General features: G+C 44.7%; 1 protein-coding gene across 6 annotated transcripts in view; it reads left to right on the plus strand.

Moving 5' to 3' along the window:
* pomt2 (protein-O-mannosyltransferase 2) overlaps positions 1–19,641 on the plus strand; it is a 196,347-nt gene that overhangs the window by 53,722 nt on the left and 122,984 nt on the right. For all 6 annotated transcript variants that reach the window (XR_010964271.1, XM_067992145.1, XM_067992147.1 and 3 more), the window contains one exon: positions 3,017–3,176. Coding sequence is in view for 5 of the 6 variants with exons in the window: in XM_067992145.1 (XP_067848246.1) it covers positions 3,017–3,176 (160 nt within the window). In the remaining variant the exon portion in view is untranslated. The remainder of the gene's footprint in view (positions 1–3,016; positions 3,177–19,641) is intronic.

The raw sequence follows: 19,641 nt of genomic DNA on the forward strand, positions 1-19,641 counted from the left end.
AAAATAAAGAGGAGGTACTTGAAGATTGGCAGTGCTCAAAGTGGAAAAGTCACCCCGTCCAGGTGGGATGCATCCGAGGGAAGTAAGGGTGGAAATTGCAGAGGCTCTGGCCACAATATTCCAATATTCCAATCCTCCTTTTAGATATGGGAGTGGTGCCAGAGGACTGGAGGATTGAAAATGTTACACTCCTGTTCAAAAAGTGGGTGAGAGTCAAACCCAGCAACTGCAGGCCAGTCAGCCTAAAATCTGTGGAGGGGGGGAAACAGAAACAATAATCAGAGACAAAATTAACTGTCACTTGGACAAATGTGGGTTGATAAATCACAGCCCGCTCAGATTTGTTAAAGGAAAATCATGTTTGACTAACTTGATTGAGTTCTTTGAAGTAACAGAGGGCTGATGATTAGAGTGCGGTTGATGTTGTGTATATGGACTTTCAAAAGGTGTTTGATAAGTACTGCAAAATTGAAGCCCATGGGATTGAAGGGATAGTGGCAGCGTGGACATAAAATTTGCTAAGGAACGGAAAGCAGAGAGTAGTGGTGAACGGTTGGAGGGAACGATACAGTGGTGTCCCCCAGAGGTCGGTACCCCTGATCTTTGATATATATTAATGATCTGGACTTGGATACACAGGGCATAATTTCAAATTTGCAGATGATACGAAACTCGGAAATGTAGTTAACAGTGAGGAGAATAATAGACATCAGGAGGATATAGACAGACTGGCGAAATGGACAGACACATGGCAGATGAAATTTAACGCAGAGAAGTGTCAAGTGATGGATTTTGGTAGGAAGAATGAAGATTGACAATATAGACTATCTTTATCCAGAGAATGGTTAGAATATGGAACTCGCTACAACAAGGAATAGTTGAGGCGACTAGCATAGATACATTTAAGGGGAAGTTTGATAAACACGTGAGGGAAGTAGGAATAGAAGGATGTGCTGATAGGGTTAGATGAAGTCGGGAGGGAGGAGGCTTGTGTGAAGCATAAACACCTGCATGGACCTGTTGGGCTGAATGGCGTGTTTCTGTGCTGTGCACTCTATGCAATTCTGTGTACAATTTTAAAAGGGATGCTGGAACGCAGACCTGGGGGTGTACGTACACAAATCTTAACACGCCTCATGTCCAGTTCACCCATCACCCCTTTTCTCGCTGACCTACATTGGCTCCGGGTCCGGTAACATCTCAGTTATTAAAATTCTCTTCTTTGTTTTCAAATCCCTCCATGGCCTTGCCCCTCCCTGTCTCTGTAACCTCCTCCAGCCCTACAACCTTCTGGGATCTCTGCGCTCCTCCAATTCTTACCTTTTGCGCATCCCTGATTTAATCGCTCCACCATTGGTGGCCATGCCTTTAGCTGCCTGGGCCCTAAGCTCTGGAATTCCCTTCCTAAACCTCTCCGCCTCTTTAGCGCGCTCCTCCTTTTAAGACGCTCCTTTTTGACCAAGCTTTTAGTCACCTGTCCTGATATCTCCATATGTGGCTCCGGTGTCAAATTTTGTTTGACAATCGCTCCTGTGACGTGTCTTGGGATGCTTTACGATGTTAAAGTTGCTATATCATCACAAGTTGTTGGCAGAACCAGTTGAGAAGGCTGTCACAAAAAGCGGATGGGATCCTTGGCCTTATAAATGGAGGCAGAGGGTACAAAAGCATCAGCGTTATGCTGAACCTTTATATAAAACACTGGTTAGGCCCCAGCTGGAGTATTGTCCCATTCTGGGCACCATACTTTAGGAAGGATGTCAAGGCCTTGGAGAGGGTGCAGAGGAGATTTACTGGAATGGTACCAGGGATGCTGGAATTCAGTTACGTGGAGAGATTAGAGAAGCTGGGGTTGTTCTCCTTAGAGCCGAGAAGGTTAAGTGGAGATTTAATAGGGCTGTTCAAAATCATGAAGGGTTTTGATAATGTAAATAAAGAGAAACTGTTTCCAGTGGCAGAAGGGTCGGTAACCAGAGGACACAGATTTAAGGTAATTGGCAAAAGAACCAGAGGGGAGATGTGGAGAAATTGTTTTACGCAGCAAGTTGTTATGATCTACAAAGCCCTGGTTCGACTATATCTGGAATACTGTGTTCAGTTCTGGGTACTGCACCTTTGGAAGGATATATTGGCCTTGGAGGGAGTGCAGCGTAGATTTACTAAAATGATACCTGGGCTACAAGGGTTAAATTGCGAGGAGAGATCGCACTAACTAGGGTTATATTCCCTGGAATTTAGAAGATTATGGGGTGATTTGATCAAAGTTTTCAAGATATTAAGGGGAACTGATAGGGCAGATAGAGAGAAACTATTTCTACTGGTTGGGGAGTCCAGGACGAGGGGACATAGCCTAAAAATTAGAGCCAGGACTTTCAGGAGTGAAGTTAGGAAATACTCCTACACGCAAAGGGTGGTAGAAGTTTGGAATTCTCTTCCACAAACGGCAGTTGATGCGAGCTCAGTTATTTTTAGATCTGAGATTGATAGTACCTTTTGGTTAACAAAAATCTAAGAGCTATGGGACTATGGCGGGTATATGGAGTTAGGTCAGATCATCCATGATCTCACTGAATGGCGGAACAGGCTCAAGGGGCTAAATGGCCCACTGCTATTCCTATGTTCCTATGATCTGTAATGCACTGTGTGAAATGGTGGTGGAAGCAGATTTAATTGCAACTTTCAAAAGAGAATTGGATAAATAATTGAAGGAGAGAAATTTGCAGGGCTGTGGGGAAAGGGCAGGGGAGTGGGACTAATTGGATAACTCTTTCAATGAGCCAGCACAGGCACGATGGGCCGAATGGCCGCCTTCTGTGCTGTATCATTCTATGATTTATGTACAAGAGGCAATGATAAATGACTTATGCTGGGTAGTGTTTGTTCTGATGCAAGAGTTATTCTATGTTTTCTTAATGTGGGTGGGCCTATTATGTATTCTTTGGATCGAGTGCTGAAGTCAATCACCATTGTAATGTTCATGCTCCCATACCTGTTGTCTCTAACCTTTTGTTGCTAGGCCTTTCTCTCTGTCTTGGTGGCAATGGCTGATGCTGACCGGAGTTAATCTTGCCGGAGCACTTGGGGTGAAGTTTGTTGGAATCTTTGTGATCCTTCTGGTTGGAATTAACACTGCCTGTGATCTCTGGCGCCTTCTGGGAGCCCTCGATGTTTCTTTGGTAAGCAGTTACTCTTTCAGCATCAATTGAGTTGTAGAGATTTACCTTTTTAGAAGAAAGTTTCTGAGCAGCTCCCTCTGTTGCCCCAGTGCATTATTTACCGAGACAAGTAGCGAGACTGAAGATTGCATGCCCCAGGGCAGTAAAATGACATACTGGCCAGAAATTTTCCATAAAGTCAGATTGGAACTCAAATCCTGTTTGTATGGGAGCTGTTGTGTCCATGCTAACAGCTGGTTGCAGTCAGGTTAGGTAGAGTTCTGTGCATCAGAAAGCACTGACTGATCAAAAAAGGGGAGAGGGATAACCAGGCAATTACAGGCCAGTCAGCCTAATGTTGGTGGTGGGGAATCTTTGAGGCAGTAATCTGGGACAAAATAAATTGACACTTGGACAAGTATGGGCTAATAAATGAAAGTCAGCATGGATTTGTTCAAGGAAAATAGTGTTTGACTAACTTTTGAGTTCTTTGATGAAGTGAACGGAGAGGGTTGATGAGGGTCGTGCGGTTGATGTGTATATGGACTTTCAAAAAGCATTTGGTAAAGTACCGCATAGTAGACTTTAGCAAAATGAAAACCCATGGGATTGAAGGGACAGTGGCAGCATGGATACAAAATTGGCTAGGGACAGAAAGCAGAGTGTAGTGAACGGTTGTTTTTCAGACTGGAGGAAGTATACAGTAATGTTTCCCAGGAGTCAGTATTAGGACCACTGCTCTTTTTGATAAATATTAATGACCCGGACTTGGGTATAGAGGGTATAATTTCAAAGTTTGCAGATTGCACTATACTCTGAAATGTAGTAAACAATGTGGAAGATAGTAACAGACTTCAGGAGGACATACACAGACTGGTGAAATGGGCAGATGCATGGCAGATGAAATTTAATGCAGAGAAGTGTGAAGTGATGCATTTTGTTTGGAAGAATGAGGAGAGGCAATATAAACTAAATGGTACAATTTTAAAGGGGGTACAGGAACAGGGACACCTGGGGGTGTACATACAGAAATCTTTGAAGGTGGAAGGACAAGTTGAGAAGGCTAAAGCAAATGGGATCCTTGGCTTTATTAATAGTGGCAGAGTACAAAAGCAAGGAAGTTATGCTGAACCTTTATAAACACCGGTTAGGCCTCAGCTGGAGTATTGTGTTCAATTCTGGGCACCACACTTTAGGAAGTGTCAAGGCCTGAGAGAGGGTGCAGAAGAGATTCATTAGAATGGTACCAGGGATGAGGGACTTCAGTTATGTCCAGTGGAGAGACTGGAGAAGCTGGGGTTGTTCTCCTGAGAACAGAGAAGGTTAAGGGGAGATTTGATAGAGGTGTTCAAAATCTTGAACAGTTTTGACAGCGTAAACGAGAAACTGTTTACAGATTTAAGGTGATTGGCGAAGGAGCCAGAGGTGACATGAGGAACATAGGAACAGGAGTAGGCCACTCAGCCCCTCGTGCCTGCTCTGCCATTTGATAAGATCATGGCTGATCTGTGATCGAACTCCATATTCCTGCCTTTGGCCCATAGCCCTTAATACCTTTGGTTGCCAAAAAGCTATCTATCTCAGATTTAAATTTAGCAATTGAGCTAGTATCAATTGCCGTTTGCGGAAGAGAGTTCCAAACTTCTACAACCCTTTGTGTGTAGAAATGTTTTCTAATCTCGCTCCTGAAAGGTCTGGCTCTAATTTTTAGACTGTGCCCCCAACTCCTAAAATCCCCAACCAGCGGAAATAGTTTCTCTCTATCCACCCTATCCGTTCCCCTTAATATCTTATAAACTTCGATCAGATCACCCCTTAACCTTTGAAACTCCAGAGAATACAACCCCAATTTCTGTAATCTCTCCTCGTAACTTAACCCTTGAAGTCCGGGTATCATTCCAGTAAACCTACGCTGCACTCCCTCCAAGGCCAATATGTCCTTCCGAAGGTGCAGTGCCCAGAACTGCTCACAGTACTCCAGGTGCGGTCGAACCAGGGTTTTGGAGAGCTGCAGCATAACTTCTACCCCCTTGGCCTTGAAATCTGGAGGAGCAGAGTACAACATTCCATTTGCCGCCTTGATCATTTTCTGCACCTGTTCATGACACTTCAATGATCTATGTACCTGAACCCTTAAGTCCCTTTGGACATCCACTGTTTTTAACTTTTTACCATTTAGAAAGTACCCTGTTCTATCCTTTTTTGATCCGAAGTGGATGACCTCACATTTGTCTACATTGAATTCCATTTGCCACAGTTTTGCCCATTCACCTAATCTATCAATGTCGCTTTGTAATTTTATGTTTTCATCTACACTGCTTAGAATGCCACCAATCTTTGTGTCATCGGCAAACTTAGATATGAGACTTTCTATGCCTTCATCTAAGTCGTTAATAAATACTGTGAATAATTGAGGCCCCAAGACAGATCCCTGCGGGACTCCACTAGTCACATCCTGCCAATGTGAGTACCTACCCATTATCCCTACTCTCTGTCGCCTTTCGCTCGGCCAACTTCCAAACCAAGTCCGTACTTTTCCCTCGATTCCATGGGCTTCTAACTTAGCTAACAGTCTCTTATGTGGGACCTTATCAAATGCCTTCTGGAAGTCCATATAAATAACATCCATTGACATTCCCCTGTCCACTACTTTAGTCACCTCTTCAAAAAATTCAATCAGGTTCGTCAGGCACGACCTACCTTTCACAAATCCATGCTGGCTCTCACTGATTAACTGAAAATTCTCAGGGTGTTCAGTCACTCTATCCTTAATTATAGACTCCAGCATTTTCCCCACAACAGATGTTAGGCTAACTGGTCTATAATTCCCTGGTTTCCCTCTCTCTCCTTTCTTAAAAAGCGGAGTGATATGTGCAATTTTCCAATCCAAAGGGACAGTTCCTGAATCTAGAGAACTTTGAAAGATTATAGTTAGGGCATCCGCAATGTGCTCACCTACTTCCTTTAAAACCCTGGGATGGAAACCATCTGGTCCTGGGGATTTGTCACTCTTTAGTGCTCTTATTTTCTTCATTACTGTTGCTTTACTTATGTTAATTTTATCGAGTCCCTGTCCCCGATTCAATATTAGTTTTCTTGGGATTTCCGGCATGCTATACTCTCTTTCTGCTGTAAATACTGACGCAAAGTAATTGTTCAACATGTCCCCCATTTCCCCATTGTCAATGACAATATCCCCACTTTCAGTTTTTAAGGGGCCAACACTGCTCCTGACCACCCTCTTTTTCCTAATATAACTATAAAAGTTCTTTGTATTGGTTTTGATATCCCTTGCGAGTTTCTTTTCATACTCTCTTTTTGTAGCTCTTACTATCTGTTTTGTGACCCTTTGTTGATCTTTGTATCTTTCCCATTCGCCAGGATCTGTGCCATTTTTTGCCTTTTTGTATGCCCTTTCCTTATGTCTTATACTGTCCCTTACCTCTTCAGTTGTTCATGGCTGTTTTTTTTGGCAAGTAGAGTTCTTGCCCCTCAGGGGTATAAACCGATTCTGTATCTCGTTAAATGTTTCTTTAAACATTTCCCACTGATCATCAGTCGTTTTACCCATTAACAGATTTGCCCAGTTTACTGTGGACAGTCTCTGTCTCATCCCATTGAAGTCGGCCTTACCCAAGTCTAGAATCTCAGCAGCTGATTCACTTTTTTCCCTTTCAAGTCATATTGAACTCGATCATGTTATGATCGCTATTGGATAGATGTTCACGCACAGTTAAGCCATTAACTAAATCTGGTTCATTACTCATTACTAAATCTAGTATGGCTTGCCCCCTTGTTGCCTCCAGGACTAGGATTCTATTTCCCTGGAGAGTAGGAGGTTAAGGGGTGATCTTATAGAAGTCTATAAAATAATGAGGGGCATAGATAAGGTAGATAGTCAAAATCTTTTCCCAAAGGTAGAGGAGTCTATAACGAGGGGGCATAGATTTAAGGTGAGAGGGGAGAGATACAAAAGGGTCCAGAGGGGCAATTTTTTCACTCAAAGGGTGGTGAGTGTCTGGAACGAGCTGCCAGAGGCAGTAGTAGAGGCGGGTACAATTTTGTCTTTTAAAAAGCATTTGGACAGTTACATGGGTAAGATGGGTATAGAGGGATATGGGCCAAGTGCAGGCAATTGGGACCAGCTTAGTGGTATAAACTGGGCGACATGGACATGTTGGGCCGAAGGGCCTGTTTCCATGTTGTAAACTTCTATGACATACTGCTGTAGAAAACTATCCCAGACACACTCAAGAAATTCACTACCTTTCTGACAGACGACCTTGCTAGTCTGCTTTTCCCAATCAATGTGAAGGTTAAAGTCCCCCATTAAGACCACTATGCCTTTCTTACACGCTTGTCTAATCTCTGCATTTATACAATCTAGCACTTCAGAGCTGCTGCCAGGGCTCCGATACACAACTCCCACTACAGTCTCAGATCCTTTCCTATTTCTCAATTCAACCCATAAGGTCTCTGTTGGCTGCTTACCTCTCGTTATATCCCCCTTTACCATTGAAGTGATTTCATCTCTAATCACTAAGGCTACTCCTCCCCCTCTTCCATTTTCCCTATCTCTCCTGGCAACCTTATAACCTGGTATGTTTAGTTCCCAATCCTGACCATCCTGCAGCCATGTCTCAGTAATAGCTATCATGTCATACCCTCCAATTTGAATTTGAACGTGTAGTTCATTTAATTTATTCCTTATACTCCGTGCATTTGTATATAGAACTCTTAGTTGGGCCACACACCCTAGCCTGACCTTCAGCTTTGATGCTGGGTTAATCGCCTTACGCCTTCTAGTTTTTATTTTATCTGTCGTGCCTAAAGTACACTTTCTTTCTGCTGCTCTACGCTTTTCCCTTTCACTTGTTCTTGAACAACTGTTTGTACTATTTGTATTGTAAATTTCCCCTGGGTCTTCCCCTCTCTTGCTGCTCTCAACTTTACTCCCTTCTGACTCCCTGCTCAGGTTCCCATCCCCCTGCCACTCTAGTTTAAACCTTCCCCAACAGCACCAGCAAACACCCTCGCGAGGACATTGGTCCCAGTCCTGCTCGGGTGTAACCCGTCCCGCTTGTACAGGTCCCAATGTCCTCGGAATCTAAATCCCTCCCTCCTACACCATCCCTGCAGCCACGCATTCATCCTGTCTATTCTCCTGTTCCTATACTCACCAGCACGTGGCACTGGTAGTAATCCTGAGATCACTACCTTTGAAGTCCTGCTTTTCAATTTATCTCCTAACTCCTTAAATTCGCCTTGCAGGACCTCATCCCTTTTTTTTACCTATGTCGTTGGTACCAATATGGACCACGACTACTGGCTGTTCACCCTCCCCCTCCAGAATGTCCTGCAGCCGCTCCGTGACATCCTTGACCCTAGCACCAGGGAGGCAACATACCATCCTGGAGTCACGTTTGCGGCCGCAGAAACCCCAATCTGTTCCCCTTACAATTGAATCCCCGATCACTATAGCCCTGCCACTCTTCTTCCTCCCCTCCTGTGCAGCAGAGCCACCCATGGTGTCCTGAACTTGGCTCTTGCTGCTTCCCCCTGATGAGCCATCTCCCCCAACAGTATCCAAAGCGGTACATCTGTTTGAGAGGGAGATGGCCCCAGGGGACTCCTGCTCTACCTGCCTCGTCCTTTTACTCTGCCTGGCGGTCACCCATTTCCTTTCTGCCTGCGTAATCTTTACCTGCGGTGTGACCACCTCACTGAACGTGCTATCCACGATAGTCTCAGCATCACGGATGCTCCACAGTGAATCCACCCGCAGCTCCAGCTCCGAAATACGGTTAGTCAGGAGCTGCAGCTGGACACACTTCCCGCACACATGGTCGCCAGGGACACTGGTAGTGTCCATGACTTCCCACATAGTGCAGGAGGAGCATATCACGGGTGCGAGCTGTGCTGCCATGACTTGCCTTAGAATCTCAGACTCTCCTCCCGCTTTTGGTCTCTCCTTTTATACTGTGCTCACCTCTCGGACTCTCCTGCCTCACCTGTGACGTCGCACAGTAGATTTCTCTTGTTGCAGGTCTGCTGCTGCTTTTAATCCCCAATCTCAGTCTTATATGCTCAGGTCCACCGCCGCTCTGGGGAAAAAGTTAGGAAAAGCAAGGCAAAGCAGCACCTCCTTCCCTGAACTCCCACACTTACCAAACTCTCAGCAGTTCACACTGTGTTGTCCGCACACCGTGCTGTCGCACTGACAGGCCCCTGTATTTCTACAGTTTGTGACTCAGATGAGTCAGGCCTGCCCCACCTTCAGCTACCAGTTTAATCTAGCTCACCAATTAACTTACTACAGCAGCTCTCTCTGCTGAAGCCTGACAGAAACTTAAAAATTTAAACGTTAAAATTGAACTTAAACAGTTGATAGCGATATGCACTAGATTTTAAAGAGATTAACGCTTAAACTTCCACACTTAGCAAACTCTCAGCAATTCACACTGTGTTGTCCGCATACCGTCAGGAAACACTTTTTTTATGCAGCGAGTTGTAATGGTCTGGAATGCACTGCCTGAAAGGGAGGAATAAGCAGATTCAATAGTAACTTTTAGAAGGGAATTGGATAAATAGCGGAGGCTTTAACAATCATTTTCCAAACTTCACTGGATATAGGCGTAGTGCAGGAGGATTGGAGGACTGTTAATGTTGTACCGTTGCCACGTGCTAGTGAGTATACGAATAGGAGAATAGACCGGATGAATGCGTGGCTGCAGGGAGGGATTTAGATTCCTGGGACATTGGGTCCGGTTCTGGGGAAGGTGGGACCTGTACAAGCGAGACGGGGACACCCGAGCAGGACCAGGACCAGGACCAATGTCCTCGCGAGGGTGTTTGTTGGTGCTGTTGGGGAAGGTTTAAACTAGAGCGACATGGGGATGGGAACCTTAGCGGGGAGTCAGAAGGGAGTAAAGTTGAGAGCAGCAAGAGAGGGGAAGACCCAGGGGAAATTTACAATACAAACAGTTGTTCAAGAACAAGTGAAAGGGAAAAGCATAGAGCAGCAGAAAGAGAGTGTACTTTAGACACTACAGATCATGTGAAAACTAGAAGGCGTAAGTCGATTAACCCAGCATCAAAGCTGAAGGTCAGGCTGGGGTGTGTGGCCCAACTTAGAGTTCCATATACAAATGCACGGAGTATAAGGAATACATTAAATGAACGACAGGTTCAAATTCAAATTGGAGGGTATGACATGATAGCTATTACTGAGACATGGCTGCAGGATGGTCAGGATCGGGAACTAAATATACCGGGTTATAAGGTCTACAGGAGAGATAGGGAAAATGGAAGAGGGGGAGGAGTAGCCTTAGTGATTAGAGATGAAATCACTTCAATGATAAAGGGGGATATAACGAGAGGTAAACAGCCAACAGAGGCCTTATGGGTTGAATTGAGAAATAGGAAAGTATCTGAGACTATAGTGGGAGTTGTATATAGGAGCCCTGGCAGCAGCTCTGAAGTGCTAGATTGTATAAATGCAGAGATTAGACAAGCGTGTAAGAAAGGCATAGTGGTCTTAATGGGAGACTTTAACCTTCACAGAGATTGGGGAAAACAGATTAGCAACTGTCAGAAAGGTAGTGAATTTCTTGAGTGTGTCCGGGATAGTTTTCTGCAGCAGTATGTCCTGGAGGCAACAAGGGGGCAAGCCATACTCGATTTCGTAATGAGTAATGAACCAGATTTAGTTAACTGCTTAACTGTGCGTGAACATCTATCCAATAGCGATCATAACATGATCGAGTTCAATGTAGTGTTTGAAAGGGAAAAAAGTGAATCAGCTGCTGAGATTCTAGACTTGGGTAAGGCCAACTTCAATGGGATGCGACAGAGACTGTCCACAGTAAATTGGGCAAATCTGTTAATGGGTAAAACGACTGATGATCAGTGGGAAATGTTTAAAGAAACATTTAACGAGATACCGAATCGGTTTCTACCCCTGAGGGGCAAGAACTCTACTTGCCAAGAAAAACAGCCATGGACAACTAAAGAGGTAAGGGACAGTATCAGACATAAGGAAAGGGCATACAAAAAGGCAAAAAATGGCACAGATGCTGGCGAATGGGAAAGATACAAAGATCAACAAAGGGTCACAAAACAGATAGTAAGAGCTACAAAAAGAGAGTATGAAAAGAAACTTGCAAGGGATATCAAAACCAATACGAAGAACTTTTATAGTTATATTAGGAAAAAGAGGGTGGTCAGGAGCAGTGTTGGCCCCTTAAAAACTGAAAGTGGGGATATTGTCATTGACAATGGGGAAATGGGGGACATGTTGGATAATTACTTTGCGTCAGTATTTACAGTCGAAAAAGAGGATAGCATGCCAGAAATTCCAAGAAAACCTATATTGAATCGGGGACAGGGACTCGATAAAATTAACATAAGTAAAGCAACAGTAATGAAGAAAATAATAGCACTGAAGAGTGACAAATCCCCAGGACCAGATGGTTTCCATCCCAGGGTTTTAAAGGAAGTAGGTGAGCACATTGCGGATGCCCTAACTATAATCTTTCAAAGTTCTCTCGATTCAGGAACTGTCCCTTTGGATTGGAAAATTGCACATGTCACTCCGCTTTTTAAGAAAGGAGAGAGAGGGAAACCAGGGAATTATAGACCAGTTAGCCGAACATCTGTTGTGGGGAAATTGCTGGAGTCTATAATTAAGGAAAGGGTGACTGAACACCTCAAGAATTTTCAGTTAATCAGGGAGAGCCAGCATGGATTTGTGAAAGGTAGGTCGTGCCTGACAAACCTGATTGAATTTTTTGAAGAGGTGACTAAAGTAGTGGACAGGGGAATGTCAATGGATGTTATTTATATGGACTTCCAGAAGGCATTTGATAAGAGACTGTTAGCTAAGTTAGAAGCCCATGAAGTCGAGAGAAAAGTACGGACTTGGTTAGGAAGCTGGCCGAGCGAAAGGCGACAGAGAGTGACGATAATGGGTAGGTACTCACATTGGCAGGATGTGACTCGTGGAGTCCCGCAGGGATCTGTCTTGGGGGCCTCAATTATTCACAATATTTATTAACGACTTAGATGAAGGCATCGAAAGTCTCATATCTAAGTTTGCCGATGGCACAAAGATTGGTGGCATTGTAAGCAGTGTAGATGAAAACATAAAATTACAAAGGGATATTGATAGTTTAGGTGAATGGGCAAAACTGTGGCAGATGGAATTCAATGTAGACAAATGTGAGGTCATCCACTTTGGATCAAAAAAGGATAGAACAGGGTACTTTCTAAATGGTAAAAAGTTTAAAAACTGTGGATGTCCAAAGGGACTTAGGGGTCCAGGTACATAGATCATTGAAATGTCATGAACAGGTGCAGAAAATAATCAATAAGGTTAATGGAATGCTGGAGGACTAGAGTACAAGGGGACAGAAGTTATGTTGCAGCTATACAAAATCCTGGTTAGACCGCACCTGGTGTACTGTGAGCAGTTCTGGGCACCGCACCTTGGGAAGGACATATTGGCCTTGGAGGGAGTGCAGCGTAGGTTTACTAGAATGATACCAGGACTTCAAGGATTAAGTTACGAGGAGAGGTTACACAAATTGGGGTTGTATTCTCTTGAGTTTCAAAGGTTAAGGGGTGATCTGATTGAAGTTTATAAGATATTAAGGGGAACGGATAGGGTGGATAGAGAGAAACTATTTCCGCTGGTTGGGGATTCTCGGAGTAGTTGGCACAGTCTAAAAATTAGAGCCAGACCTTTCAGGAGTGAGATTAGAAAACATTTCTTCACACAAAGGGTTGTACAAGTTTGGAACTCTTCCACAAACAGCAATTGATACTAGCTCAATTGCTAAATTTAAATGTGAGATGGATAGCTTTTTGGCAACCAAAGGTATTAAGGGATATGGGCCAAAGGCAGGTATATGGAGCTCGATCACAGATCAGCCATGATCTTATCAAATGGCGGAGCATGCACGAGGGGCTGAATGGCCAACTCCTGTCCCTATGTTTAAAAACGGAGCGAAGGATAGACCGAGTAATTAGATGTCAGTCAGCCTAACCTCGGTGGTAGGCAAATTATTGGAATCAATTCTGAGGGACAGGATAAACAGTCACTTAGAAAGGCATGGACTAATCAAGGACAGTCAGCACAGATTTGTTATGGGGAGCTCGTGTCTGACTAACTTGATTGAATTTTTTGAGGCGGTGACAAGGAGGATTGATGAGGGTCGTGCAATTGATGTAGACTACATGGATTTTAGCAAGGCTTTTGACAAAGTCCCACATGGCTGATTTGTCAAAAAAGTAAAGGCCCATGGGATCCAAGGGAATGTGGCAAATTGGATCCAAAATTGGCTCAGTGGCAGGAAGCAAAGGGTAATGGTGAACTGATGTTTTTGCGACTGGAAGGCTGTTTCCATGGGGTGCCGCATAGCTCGCTACGAGGTCCTTTGCTTTTTGTGCTATACATTAACGATTTGGACTTAAACATAGGGGGCATGATTAAGAAATTTGCAGATGACGCAACGATAGGCCGTGTGGTTGATAGTGAGGAGGAAAGTTGTCGACTGCAGGAAAATATCAATGGACTCGTCAGATGGGCAGAAAAGTGGCAAATGGAATTCACTCCGGAGACGTGTGAGGTAATGCATTTGGGAGAGCAAACAAGGCAAAGGAATACAGAATAAATTGGAGGATAGTGAGAGGTGCAGAGGGTTAGGGTTCGGTTAGATTCCTGAAGATAGCAGGACTGATAGATAAGGTGGTTAAGAAGGCGTATGGAATACTTTCCTTTATTAGCTGAGGCATAGAATATAAAAGCAGGGATGTTATGCTGGAACTGTTTAAAACGCTTGTTAGGCCACAGCTTGAGTACTGCGCACAGTTCTGGTCACCACATTACAGGAAGGATGTAATTGTACTGGAGAGGGTGCAGAGGAGATTTACAAGGATGTTGCCAGGACTGGAGAATTTTAGCTATTATGACAGATTGGATAGGCTGGTGTTGTTTTCCTTGGAACAGAGGAGGCCGAGGGGTGATTTGATAGGGGTGTACAAAATTATGAGGGGTCGAGATAGAGTGAATAGGAAGGACCTAGTTCCCTTAGCAGAGAGGTCAATAACCAGGGGGCAGAGATTTAAAGTGATTTGTAGAAGAATTAGATTGGAAATGTGGGAAGAAATTTTCACCCAGAGGGTGGTGGGGGTCTGGATCTCACTGCCTGAGAGGGTGGTCGAGGCAGAAACCGTCAACTGAAGATTGGTGGCATTGTGGACAGTTGTAAACAATTTTACAACACCAAGTTATAGTCCAGCAATTTTATTTTAAATTCACAAGCTTTCGGAGATTTTCTCCTTCCTCAGGCAAATGTTTCAAGATCTCCTTGAAGCCTACGCATTTATACATATTGAACAATAATAAATGGTGTTTACAGACTGCCTCTGCAACTGCCCGTTGCCAAGGCAATCACCGTGTTCAGACAGAGAGGTGTTACCTGCAGAACCTCCGAATACACATTCAATAAAAAAACAAACAGGGAAAAAAAAACAGAGAAAAAAAAACACAGAGAGAGGCAGAAACATCCGGAAGGCAGAGAGAGCCAGCAAATGACCCATTATATTAAAAACAGATAACATTTGTTCGCTGGTGGGGTAACGTGTAGCGTGACATGAACCCAAGATCCCGGTTGAGGCCGTCCTCATGGGTGCGGAACTTGGCTATCAATTTCTGCTCGACGATTTTGCGTTGTCGTGTGTCTCGAAGGCCGCCTTGGAGTACGCTTACCCGAAGGTCGGTGGATGAATGTCCATGACTGCTGAAGTGTTCCCCGACTGGGAGGGAACCCTCCTGTTTGGCGATTGTTGCGCGGTGTCCGTTCATCCGTTGTCGCAGCGTCTGCATGGTCTCGCCAATGTACCATGCTCTGGGGCATCCTTTCCTGCAACGTATGAGGTAGACAACGTTGGCTGAGTCACAGGAGTATGAACCATGCACCTGGTGGGTGGTGTCATCTCGTGTGATGGTGGTATCTGTGTCGATGATCTGGCATGTCTTGCAGAGGTTACCGTGGCAGGGTTGTGTGGCGTCGTGGACGCTGTTCTCTTGAAAGCTAGGTAGTTTGCTGCGAACGATGGTCTGTTTGAGGTTGGGTGGCTGTTTAAAGGCGAGTAGTGGAGGTGTGGGGATGGCCATAGCGAGGTGTTTGTCCTCATTGATGACATGTTGAAGGCTGCGGAGAACATGGCGTAGTTTCTCCGCTCCGGGGAAGTACTGGACGACAAAGGGTACTCTGTTGGTTGCGTCCCGTGTTAGTCTCCTGAGGAGGTCTATGCGATTTTTTGCTGTGGCCCGTCGGAACTGTCGATCGATGAGTCGAGCGTCATATCCCGTTCTTACTAGGGCGTCTTTCAGCGTCTGTAGGTGTCCATCGCGTTCCTCCTCGTCTGAGCAGACCCTGTGTATTCGCAGGGCCTGTCCATAGGGGATGGCCTCTTTGACGTGGTTAGGGTGGAAGCTGGAAAAGTGGAGCATCGTGAGGTTGTCCGTGGGCTTGCGGTAGAGTGAGGTGCTGAGGTGCCCGTCTTTGATGGAGATTCGTGTGTCCAAGAAAGAAACTGATTCTGAGGAGTAGTCCATGGTGAGCTTGATGGTGGGATGGAACTTGTTGATGTTATCGTGTAGTCTCTTTAGTGATTCCTTGCCGTGGGTCCATAGAAAGAAAATGTCGTCGATGTATCTGGTGTATAGTGTTGGTTGGAGGTCTTGTGCAGTGAAGAAGTCCTGCTCGAACTTGTGCATGAAAATGTTGGCGTATTGGGGTGCGAATTTGGTCCCCATGGCTGTTCCGTGTGTTTGGGTAAAGAACTGGTTATCGAAGGTGAAGACATTGTGATCCAGGATGAAGCGGATGAGTTGTAGGATGGCTTCCGGAGATTGGCTGTTGTTGGTGTTGAGTATTGATGCTGTCGCAGCGATGCCGTCATCGTGGGGGATACTGGTGTATAGTGCCGAGACGTCCATCGTGGTGAGAAGTGTTCCTGGTTCAACTGGTCCGTGGGTACTGAGTTTTTGTAGGAAGTCTGTAGTGTCACGACAGAAGCTGGGGGTTCCCTGTACGATGGGTTTCAGGATGCCCTCGATGTATCCAGAGAGTTCCGCACCCATGAGGACGGCCTCAACCGGGATCTTGGGTTCATGTCACGCTACACGTTACCCCACCAGCGAACAAATGTTATCTGTTTTTAATATAATGGGTCATTTGCTGGCTCTCTCTGCCTTCCGGATGTTTCTGCCTCTCTCTGTGTTTTTTTTTCTCTGTTTTTTTTTCCCTGTTTGTTTTTTTATTGAATGTGTATTCGGAGGTTCTGCAGGTAACACCTCTCTGTCTGAACACGGTGATTGCCTTGGCAACGGGCAGTTGCAGAGGCAGTCTGTAAACACCATTTATTATTGTTCAATATGTATAAATGCGTAGGCTTCAAGGAGATCTTGAAACATTTGCCTGAGGAAGGAGAAAATCTCCGAAAGCTTGTGAATTTAAAATAAAATTGCTGGACTATAACTTGGTGTTGTAAAATTGTTTACAATTGTCAACCCCAGTCCATCACCGGCATCTCCACATTGTGGACAGTGAAGAAGGTTATCTCGGATTGCAACGGGATCTTGATAAATTGGGCCAGTGGGCCGATGAATGGCAGATGGAGTTTAATTTAGATAAATGCGAGGTGATGCATTTTGGTAGATCGAATCGGGCCAGGACCTACTCCGTTAATGGTAGGACGTTGGGGAGAGTTATAGAACAAAGAGATCTGGGAGTACAGGTTCATAGCTCCTTGAAAGTGGAGTCACAGGTGGATAGGGTGGTGAAGAAGGCATTCAGCATGCTTGGTTTCATTGGTCAGAACATTGAATGCAGGTGTTGGGATGTCTTGTTGAAGTTGTACAGGGCATTGGTGAGGCCACACTTGGAGTACTGTGTACAGTTCTGGTCACCCTATTATAGAAAGGATATTATTAAACTAGAAAGCGTGCAGAAAAGATTTACTGCGATGCTACCGGGACTTGATGGTTTGACTTATAGGGAGAGGTTGGATAGACTGAGACTTTTTTCCCTGGAGAGTAGGAGGTTTAGGGGTGATCTTATAGAAGTTTATAAAATAATGAGGGGCATAGATAAGGTCGATAGTCAAAATCTTTTCCCAAAGGTAGGGGAGTCTATAACGAGGGGGCATAGATTTAAGGTGAGAGGGGAGAGATACAAAAGGGTCCAGAGGGGCAATTTTTTCACTCAAAGGGTGGTGAGTGTCTGGAACGAGCTGCCAGAGGCAGTAGTAGAGGCGGGTACAATTTTGTCTTTTAAAAAGCATTTGGACAGTTACATGGGTAAGATGGGTACAGAGGGATATGGGCCAAGTGCAGGCAATTGGGACTACTTAGTGGTATAATCTGGGCGACATGGACATGTTGGGCCGAAGGGCCTGTTTCCATGTTGTTAACTTCTATGATTCTATTCTATGATTTAAAAAAAATACTTAGATGTGCACCTGAAGAGCAGTGACCTGCACGGCTATGGACCAAATGCAGGTAAGTGGGATTAGGCTGGGTGGATCGTTTCTCAGCCAGCGCGGACACGATGGGCTGAATGGCCTCCTTCTGTGCTGTAAATTTTCTATGACTTGAAGGGAAAAAGTTTACAGGGTATGGGGAAAGAGCAGGGGAATTTGACTAATTGGATAGCTCTTTCAAAGAGCCGGCACAGGCACGAGGGGCCGAATGGCTGCCTCCTGTGCTGTACTTACTATGATCTGAAACTTCGGCCCAGATTGCAGCATAACCACTGATTTGTTTCCAAAGTGGCCAAAAGGAGAACAAACCAGCATAATTTGCTGGTCTCTGCTCAGTTTATGAAGCATTGGACTGGTGTGTAATTGCAAGCTCATTTTGGTTCAGGTTGACTGCCCAGAATGTTTTGTGTAATGACACTTAACATTATTGCAAGATGTTCTGTAGCTGTTGAATGACTTTTGATTTTAAAGATTACTTTTTTAAAAAACCTTTCTAGTTGTCAAACGTAAGCTGTCTGCTTCCAGCATAACCAAAACCAAACTGAGTGTATCACTACAAGCCAAATCACTGAGATGTCGAAGAATAGTGCTGTCCAAGTATCCCTTGTGGAAAATCACTGTCTCTTGTACCACTTTGCTTTGGGCATTGGTAGACTTTACAAATCATAGAATCATAGAAGTTTACAACATGGAAACAGGCCCTTCGGCCCAACATGTCCATGTCGCCCAGTTGGTACCACTGAGCTAGTCCCAATTGCCTGCACTTGGCCCATATCCCTCTATACCCATCTTACCCATGTAACTGTCCAAATGCTTTTTAAAAGACAAAATTGTACCCGCCTCCACTACTGCCTCTGGCAGCTCGTTCCAGACACTCACCACCCTTTGAGTGAAAACATTTCCCCTCTGGACCCTTTTGTATCTCTCCCCTCTCACCTTAAATCTATGCCCCCTTGTTATAGACTCCCCTACCTTTGGGAAAAGATTTTGCCTATCTACCTTATCTATGCCCCTCATTATTTTATAAACCTCTAAGATCACCCCTAAACCTCCTACTCTCCAGGGAAAAAAGTCTCGGTCTATCCAACCTCTCCCTATAAGTCAAACCATCAAGTCCCGGTAGCATCGCAGTAAATCTTTTCTGCACTCTTTCTAGTTTAATAATATCCTTTCCATAATAGGGTGACCAGAACTGTACACAGTATTCCAAGTGTGGCCTTACTAATGTCTTGAACAACTTCAACAAGACATCCCAACTCCTGTATTCAATGTTCTGACCAATGAAACCAAGCATGCTGAATGCCTTCTTCACCACGTTATCCACCTGTGAGTCCACTTTCAAGGAGCTATGAACCTGTACTCCCAGATCTTTGTTCTATAACTTTCCCCAACGCCCTACCATTAACGGAGTAGGTCCTGGCCCGATTCGATCTACCAAAATGCATCACCTCACATTTATCTAAATTAAACTCCATCTGCCATTCATCGGCCCACTGGCCCAATTTATCAAGATCCCGTTGCAATCCGAGATAACCTTCTTCACTGTCCACAGTGCCACCAATCTTGGTGTCATATGCAAACTTACTAACCATGCCTCCTAAATTCTCATCCAAATCATTAATATAAATAACAAATAACAGCGGACCCAGCACCGATCCCTGAGGCACACCGCTGGTCACAGGCCTCCAGTTTGAAAAACAACCCTCTACAACCAACCTCTGTCTTCTGTCGTCAATCCAATTTTGTATCCAATTGGCTACCTCACCTTAGATCCTGTGAGATTTAACCTTATGTAACAAGCTACCATGTGGTACCTTGTCAAAGGCTTTGCTGAAGTCCATGTAGACCACGTCTACTGCACAGCCCTCATCTATCTTCTTGGTTACCCCTTCAAAAAACTCAATCAAATTTGTGAGACATGATTTTCCTCTCACAA

Source organism: Heptranchias perlo, chromosome 10, assembly GCF_035084215.1.
Source record: "Heptranchias perlo isolate sHepPer1 chromosome 10, sHepPer1.hap1, whole genome shotgun sequence".
NCBI lineage: Eukaryota > Metazoa > Chordata > Chondrichthyes > Hexanchiformes > Hexanchidae > Heptranchias > Heptranchias perlo.